At 38.6% G+C, this 9,032-nt stretch overlaps 1 protein-coding gene across 4 annotated transcripts in view; it reads right to left on the bottom strand.

The window, feature by feature from the left end:
- Positions 1–3,217: 3,217 nt before the first annotated feature.
- The window catches only part of shdb (Src homology 2 domain containing transforming protein D, b), a 30,217-nt gene continuing 24,402 nt past the window's right edge, over positions 3,218–9,032 (bottom strand). For 2 of the 4 annotated variants that reach the window (XM_014025784.1, XM_014025785.1), the window contains exon 8: positions 3,218–4,989. In XM_014025784.1, coding sequence (XP_013881238.1) covers positions 4,803–4,989 — 187 coding nt within the window. In that variant the 3' untranslated portion in view covers positions 3,218–4,802. The remainder of the gene's footprint in view (positions 4,990–9,032) is intronic. The other 2 variants (XM_014025786.1, XM_014025787.1) reach the window with 1 other exon arrangement.

Below are 9,032 nucleotides of genomic sequence, written 5' to 3'. Positions count from 1 at the left end.
GCCACACCTCACCCCCAGTCCTCACCCTCTTCCTCCCAACCCTGCTGTTAATGGATGAAGGGAAGCAAATGTGTGGCACTCTGTGTGTGTGAACATGTGAAACATGCAATCTCTCCCAAGTCTTTTGTGTCTCCTTTTCTGCTCTTTGGGCAGCAAAAAATGGGAGTTTTGTTGTGTAAAGTTTGATCAGTGAGGCTCCTCAGGAGAACAATCTTGAAATGTTTTCTCTGTGAATGAAGCGTAATCTGTCACCTACATTAGGAAGTCCCAGAATTTATTACRCGTGACCTGGTTTTAGCAGTCTTTGCTGTAGCCGCTATCACTCTGCATGTCTGATAGATGGGCTAACTTATCTTTCCAAATAAGGGAGATGGTTAAAAAAATTCTTGTAATCCTGCGGCTGCAGGTTAGACTGCAAGATCTTCCATGCACGTCAGGCACAGTTGACCTGTTTTCAGCCACTTCGGCTGTTTTTAGGTGAACAAATGCAAGCGTTAGATCATATCTGTTCACATATTTTGCTTACAAGTTTTTAATTTAGGGACACACACATCAGGTATGAATGTGAAAAAGAAAATTTACTTCATAATTATTATTTTAAGCAATCTTCACGAAATTGCAATGAATGCCATAAATCTTATCAGTGTGTTTGAATTTTATTAATCTAACCCTGATGGAGCAGGAGATGGAGCTGGGGCCTCATCCTCAGTAATGAGGGCGTTGCTTCGGTCAGTTGTGGTGAAGAGGGAGCTGAGTCGAAAGATAAAGCTCTCGATTTACCGGTCTACGTTCCAACTCTCACTTGTGGTCATGAGTCGTGGATCATGACTGGAAGAACTAGATCCTACAAGCTGCAGAAATGAGCTTCCTTCGTAGGTTGGCTCAGCCTCCAAGACAGGGGGAGGAGCTCTGTCATCCAGAGGGAGGAGCTGGACACGCTGCTTCTCCTCGTCAAAAATAATCAGTTGAGGTGGTTCATGTGATTAGGATGCCTCCCTTTAGAGGTTGGCTCATCCCACTGTTATGAGGCCCAGGAGAAGACCCAGGACTCACTGGAGGGATTATGTCTCCTCTCTGGCCTGGGAAACGCCTTGGGGTCCCCCAGTACAAGCTGGAAATTGTCACTGGGGAGAGATTTCTGGGTTTCTCAACAGGACATGCTGCCTCTACAACCCGACTACAGATAAGTGGTAGAAAAAGGAGAATGACAAGTTTTGTTTTTTTTTTGCTCACATCATTGTGGAAAGACATGATTGCACATTTGAAAAAAAATTATACCATGCTTTTTTCTGAGAAGGACATAAAGTTTTTAGGATTTTTATGCTTTTCAGAATTCTTTTTATTTTGCAAGTAGGTATTTTGATCAAAATGCTTTGGCAAGAGTGTCCAAGTATTTAATCTTTGAGCTCTTCTTCTATCCTTCTGAATATCAATGTAAGACTTTAGATGAATCATTTTAAAATGCTGATATTGTTCCCTATTAACCATTTCGTCATTTCTGCTGTATTTGCAGATCATGATCAGCCTGTCCAATGAGTCACAGTGTTTTTCCTGCTGGATCATCCAGTCTGAGAATCATTACCATCTAACCAGTTTTTATGTGAAATTCTGAGTCAGGCACAAAAGAGGTCCCTGTTTAGTGCAAAGTTTTGTGAAACAAAATCACATCGTCAATATAATGACATTATTATCCAACTATAAAGCCTGTGCTCCTTGTCGTACATACAGCTTTTATTTAAAATAATCTAAGTATTCAGACTGTAAATAATTGTTTTTAAACATTCTGAGAAAACTGAGCTAAACTTTAAATACTTAGTTTATTTTTTTCCATACATGTCTTCAGTGTGCTGCTGTAAACATGTCTGAACTGAAGTAAAATCTGAATTAGTTTATAATTTAACATTTTTTAAACTTTTTTAAACACTGCTAGTGRTGGGCCTTGGCCCCCGGCCGCGCTGCCCTCTAGTGGGGTGTACCTTTGCCCGCCGGTGCGCTGGTGGCTCTCAGTGGCTGGGTGCTTGGGCGTGTGCCGGCTCGGCCTGGTGGCTGCCTGATGGGGCTTGGGTCCTCTGGCCCTGTCGGGCCTTGGCTTGGGGGGGGGGGGGGGTGCGCACTGAGGATCCGGGTCTCTGTGTCCATGCCTGGATCTGTTCTGGCGTGGTGGGGGCTGGCGGGACCTGTGGGTTCTGCATGTGGTTGCTGGTGGGGCTGTTCTGGGTCTCTCCTGTGTTCCTCTCTGGGGAGTGGGTGGGCAGTTCTGGCTGCGCAGGTGGCCTTGGGGGCTCAGTGCGTGGGGTCTTTCTCAGGGTCGGTGGCTCTGATCCCCCTTATATCTGCCTTGGGTCTTGGGGGTCGGGTCTGTGGTCCTCCATGGTCACTATTAAATATTCCACTGGAGAAGTCTTGTATTTATATGCATGTTCACAACCGCACAAAAATAAGTATTCAGATCTTGGGGTTTCTGAAATCACTGAATGTATACATATGTGTGTGTGTGTGTGTGTGTGTGTGTGTGTGCGTGTGTGTGTGTGTGTGTGTGTGGGTTTTGTGTATATTACTTAGCGAGGTTGTAATTATTGTGTGCATGTGTGGATGTGTAAATGTGTATATATGTCTATGTGTATATGTATGTGTGTATAGTATGTTTATAGATGTGCATGTGGCTATATGTACATACATATGTTTATGGTTGGTTGCTGGGTGTTTGTTTTCTTCATTTTCTGATAGTCAGACGTCGGGTGCGTTGTCTTGTGTTATTGGTGTACATATCACTTCGTCAAATTTCTATCAGTTTCTCTCTCTCTACAGTTCTTATATTTCTCTTTTTCTTTTCTTCTTTATAAAAAAGGTCACTAATGATGCAGAAATTAAGAAACTAACATTCAGTTTTGTTTTCYACTGAAGTGGCCAAAAAAAACAACCGTTTTTAAAACTTCCACTGAATCTCAAACTCATTTTCTTTTCGATTCATCTGTTTTGTGTTTGAGACTTATTCAACAGGACTGTTAGATTTGAGAGTTCACAAAGTGTAATATATAAAACTGAGTATTTTTTTTGTTTGTTTCATGCATGTGCAAAAAAAAGCCCACCTGGATTTGTGCAAAAAGATTGTGGGAAAACCTAAATGTTGCTGATTTAGTAAAAAAAAAATCATACTGAAGGTTTTTTTTAAGAAACATTTGGTTTTAAACGCAAATGAGACTCAACACAGCAGCCATCTGTGCAACGCCACTGTTTTATTGGTTTAGACTTCTGGATCAAGAAACAATGACTTTGACAAATTTTATTTTATTTATAATTTATTTTTGTGGTGCTCCAAACGTGTTTTTTCCCCTAAAATTTGTTGGAATCTAGAAACAATGCAGCCACGCAGCTGACATTTAAATCCATCCCAGACGGCGAGCGTTGGTTTTAACTCGCTATGCAGCCTGTGATGAGTCGACACGCCAAAAATCTGTAGGAAGTGAGAAAATGACTAAAAACAAAGCCAACATTCAATTTTTTTTTTGCTTGGTATGTATGTAGCTCTGCTTTAAAACCTGTCTGAACCTGAAGACAACAAGGGATAAATCAAGAGTACTGATACAACACAGTCCCCTCAATCACCAAACAATCAGCTAACAGAAAGAAGGGTCACTCACCGCAGTCATCAAGTCGAAGTTTCTTGGGTGTGGGTGTAGTTTGGGGAAATTGTGATTGGTCAGATTGACTATTTTGGGTGGGGTTTGAGGAAGACTAACAGTTCAGGTGGATGAATGCCAAGCAGCTTCCACTCAATTGAAATGGCCAGAAAGAAGAGATAAAAAAATCGGTAATTTTGAATATTACTCATAAATCCAGTCAGGAAGGTGTTAGCTGCACCAAATTTGAAGGCATTAATTTATATTTATGTGTTCACAATAATTTTAGTAATATACACCAACAGTGTTGCAACGGTCAATACTTCCTGTAAGCATATACAGTATAATCAATCATATTTTTAACTTCCCCCGCAAGTCAGCACGACCAGTCATGATTTCCCCAAACTCCGCCCACACCACACAAAGAGCTTCACCAGTCACAGTGTGTAAACAACCTTCAGCAAAAATACAGAAAGGACCAAATKAAATGAAAAGATGTGATTTTAATAGAAAAACACAAGGAGGTAAAAAAAAAACCTTTTGAAATATGCTGGTGTAGATTCTTATGAAGGTGGTAATAAAAAACAAACCAACTGGACTTCTTTCAAAATAGTTTCTTTGCAGCACAGAAAATGGTTTCCCAACAGCAGGGCTTTTCATCTTATTTACTGCGATTTACTGATTCAGTTAAAAGCACAAAAAGCATCTGCACATCATGGATTTCAAGGTTTTCACCCAACAACAGCAAGATTTTCTTACGAGTACTGGTACAGCAATAAGTTAAAATCAGCCCTCCTCTCATCTTCAGTGACCTGGACTCTCGATACATTCACACAAAACCCAGACTTTTCTCCAGGAGCTTCTGGTGCGTTTCCATCAACTGTGACAGAAACACAGGAGCTGTGCTGAAGTCAGCCTGCTYGGTTAAACACAAAAATGAGAGGGAGGAGTTACAGCAAAGGTGCCTGACAGTCAGGTATTGCATTTCATGTGAACTGACACCCCATGATTTATTTTTCTTTTCGGGGTATGAATTCAACAGATGATGTCGGAGGGCAAGAGCTTCCTGTGTGCTTTTATTCAACGACGCACTGCTGAGGTTCTCCCGTCTAACATTCAAGTTCTCTGCGTCTGATCGCAATAAATATCCTCGAGGTTCAGCCGGAGCAGAGTCCGGGTCGGTCAAAGTGTCTGGACCTGCACAGGGAACAGCAGAGACAGGTGCTCGGCGCCTCGGACYGGGAGCTTGTGCGTGGTGTAGAAGTGGATGGCCTCTGGAATGGTGTCAAACAGAGGGCTGTTCTGTCCCAGCACGTACTTCCCGTCTTTACACTGGGAGAACTTCATGTGCATAAAACCCTGACAGCTCCTGTGGAGAGAGGAGACATAAATGTGTTGAAGACGGAGACAAAAGGAAAATAAATAAATAAATAACGATGTGATGGAGACATGAGCACAGCTTTCCACACGGATTATCACCAAACAGCCTGGATTTATGTTCACTTCTTTGTATTTCACTCTACTGACTTGAATCTAACCAAAAGTTACAGATAAATTGCCTGTTTAAGAGCCAACACGGATAATGACGGATGTCTAATTATAGTAGCAGGGAGGCTGAGACTGGTCAGCATAATTATCATTGTTCAGCAGGCCGAGTTAAATTCTGCAGGAAAAACCAGAAACAACCACACAGCTCGACCCTGCTCATGTCTGGACTGTTACACAACTTAAGGGTCAAAAATGTATTTCAGTCAGTCTTATTCAATACGATACTTATCTTTTTAATTTCATTTTTTGTTTCTTGTTYACAAAACCCAACACTGCTTGTTTTTAACACATGCAGGTATAAATCTGGTAAGTCCACAGAGTCTCTATCAAACTGTGGTTGAAATGGAGCTAAACTGGATCTAAAAGTGAAAGTTTAGTATTTGTTCAAAACACTTTCATGATTCAGTGTGGAAATAATCCGGGGTGCNCACACATATATAAAATTAACATACATATAATACATATATAATTAATATATGTATGTGAGAAGGTAGGATGTGTATATTGTGGGTTATTTTGTTTTTGTTTGTTATCTTTTATTTATCTTTCATTATTCTCAGCCTCTCCTGTATTGAGCTGCAGTAATGTGCAAATTTCCCCACTGTGGGATCAATAAAGTTTATCTTTATGTAAATATGCATATGTGTTTATGTATATGTGTATATGTGCATTGGTATATGTACATTACTATATATCACATGTGTATATTGTGGGATTGTTTTTGTTTGTTATCTTTTATTTATCTTTCATTATTCTCAGCCTCTCCTGTATGAAGCTGCAGTAATGTGCAAATTTCCCCACTGTGGGATCAATAAAGTTTTATCTTATCTTATCTAATCTTATCTTTTCTTCTTATTTTATCTTATCTTATCATTTAGCTCACTTTGAGCATAAAATCCTAGTGAAAAAAATTTCAACTACTTTTTGATTGTTATTTAGATTACTGTTCTTACACTGAGCTAATTTTCAAGTATTTGTAGGTGTTTAGGAATGGAACGCAGCCTTTTTTTCCATTAGTGTTCAGCTCTTGTTAGGATGTCATCGTCCTGTGACAACAGYAACCGCTAACGCTTGAAAGCTGCTAACACTTCCCTACAAGACATCAAACTCGCAGTTGTGGCCGTTGTCTGAGCTGCACTTCAAACTGCCACACCACAGGTACCATCCTTTTTGTTTTCAATGAACACATTTTAACTTAGATTTAGGATTTAATATTTACATACTGTATATTATTTGACATTTAAATTTAACATTTGGTAACAACTAGTCAAATGTAAGAAGAGTTTTTCTTTGTCTTTCGACTGCTCCCGCCCCAGCGGATCATCTGCCTCMATTTCATCCCATCTCCTGCCTCCTCTATTGTTACACCAACCATCTCCATGTCCTCCTTCATTAAGTCCATGAGTTAAAAGAAATAAGCCCAATTTCCATCAGTACCCTGCTGGTCAACAACACCAGAGGCGGTCGCTGTTAACCCGAGCATTGATCGATCCAGTTTGGAAGTCTTATATTTTGTAATCCACGTGTTTGTTTTACGCCAGTTGCCCTTCCTGATGTAATCCTCACCATTTATCTGGGCTTGGGGACCGGCACCAGAAGAGCACACCCAATGGCTGCTTTACACTCAGAAAGTGAACTAAATGTTCAAAATGTTTTAGTGTTGTTTTCTAATGTTTTATTTTACACACAGCGCCCCATAGAATGTGTCTGTATGAATGTATATATAAAACTGTTCTATGTTTTAAGGTCTTAATATGAAGCACACTGGGTTTGATTCGATTTCATATGAGACTTAGACATTAAATGTACATTAGCTGATCCAATAATAAAAAAACATGCCTTAAATAGGATTCAAATTCAATCTGGGGCTTTTAAAAAGAGCCACACTGACAGACACTCTGAATACAAGACCATTTGTTTCTGCACATGTCACATTTTGTCATTCAAATTGCACACTGATTTCCCTCCATCTCTTTTTTTATTTATTTTGTTTTCTTTCAAATACAAATTTACCTCCGTTTTTCATTAAGTCTTTGTTGGATCAGATTGTCTGCACAAAGCTGGTTTAGTTTGAAGTTTCACGCAAATAAATCATCTTTTATTACATTTTTACATCAGTTTTAATTAGAAGAAAAAAACTGCTCAATATTACCAAATATTAGATTTTGTTTTGTTTTTCTGACATATTGATGTTAAAATCACAAAATTGAGGCTTGAATCCCTGTTTTAGTCAGTGTTTTGTGCTCTCTTGTATATCTGAATGATTTACTTACATTTTTCTTGCACATTTCTAGCAGTCTGTGTTGTATATAAATTATTATAAGAAGTATATAACCTGAGCTAAATGCAGATTAAATTTAACTGGAGCTATTTAGAGATAAATGAGGGTTTCAACTAGAATCATCAYATCTTCTGGTTAAAGTAAACTTCAGTTGAAAGGAAAAAAAAAAGGAAAAAAAATTGTATAGGTTCTCTGGACGGGTTCTTCTTTAATGAAACGTTTCGTCTCTCTTCCAAGAGACTTCTTCAGACTTCTTTTAAACTTCAGTTGTTCCAACTCTTGTTTTCAATCCTGTGTAATCTTACTGTTACAGTCAGAGTGGCATCCATTGACCAAGGACAGATAACATGAATGACAAAACGCACAGATAGTGCMTGTTTTTCTGGTTGTAGCTGCAAACAGTTTAGTTTTCTCCAAAGCTTATACTGACATCATGACAGACAAAACACCTCCCTGAAGACTAAACTTCCAATCCTAGAAAGATAAAATGTTTATATTACCATTCTTTTCATTACTTCAGCTGCACCTAAATATACATTTTAGGTTGAACTGGAATWATACAAAAGAAGATATATTACTGTTCAGATTACATTAATTACTTTAATAAAAAGGCTTTTTAGTTTCATATGCTGGCAATGACAGAATACAATCTGAATGTTTTMATTACAAATACACCCTAGATTCCAGAGATCTTTTAGAGAACTAAAACAAACAATAAGCAACAATTTGTTGTAAAACACTGTATCTGTGCACCAGAGAGAGGAAAGGACACAGTCTGAAATATGCAAGCACTATCATGCTCGACACAGACTGGCAACTAAAGACGATAAATGAGTCAGAAGAACACAAAAGAAAATGCRCGCCAGACAATACAATCTATTTTCATGGCTCAGAAGGTTTAGCTTCCACATAGCTAAATGTGTAAATAAGTTTAAATCTTAATAGGTAGTTGTCTCCAAAACTGTAGCTTGCCTGTATTATGGTTTCTGCTCCACAGTAAGAGAAAATTTACAAATTTGCTTCCTCAACTGGATTTGTCAAAAATATCATTGAAAACTGATCAATGTATTGAATATATTTTAATCAARTATTTACCTGCATTGCCAATAAGGTAGATCACTATATTAGTCTTTTTTTGGTCATCCAAGGAAAAACAGATATTCCAACTWTTTCTTACATTTTTCTTGGTCTTTATTTAGACAGTTGTTTTTTCATGTGTGTTTAATATCAGTTCTACTTCCACCCATGATACTTTGTTTCACTTTTCATTCAGAGTGCATTTGATCTGTTCCGAACAGCAATGAGCATGTTGCCAACTGGTAGCCTACAAACTACAGCTGGTAGATGGTGTTTATTTGTTTTTATTTTTATACAGAGGAACGTGCAGTTGTGCTCCTCAGTATACATATTTCTGACCCGGTTAAATTCTTAAGACCCTGTCACACTATAATGTTTCAGACAACTTACTGTATTTATTCCTGTATAATACTAGAAATTTAGCCCTAAAAATCATCCATAAAGTGTGTGTGTGTGTGTGTGTGTGTGTGTGTGTGTGTGTGTGTGTGTGTGTGTGTGTGTGTGTG

This window comes from Austrofundulus limnaeus, unplaced genomic scaffold, assembly GCF_001266775.1.
Source record: "Austrofundulus limnaeus strain Quisiro unplaced genomic scaffold, Austrofundulus_limnaeus-1.0 Scaffold498, whole genome shotgun sequence".
In the NCBI taxonomy this organism is placed as follows: domain Eukaryota; kingdom Metazoa; phylum Chordata; class Actinopteri; order Cyprinodontiformes; family Rivulidae; genus Austrofundulus; species Austrofundulus limnaeus.
This window is presented reverse-complemented; position numbering and strand designations above follow the sequence as displayed.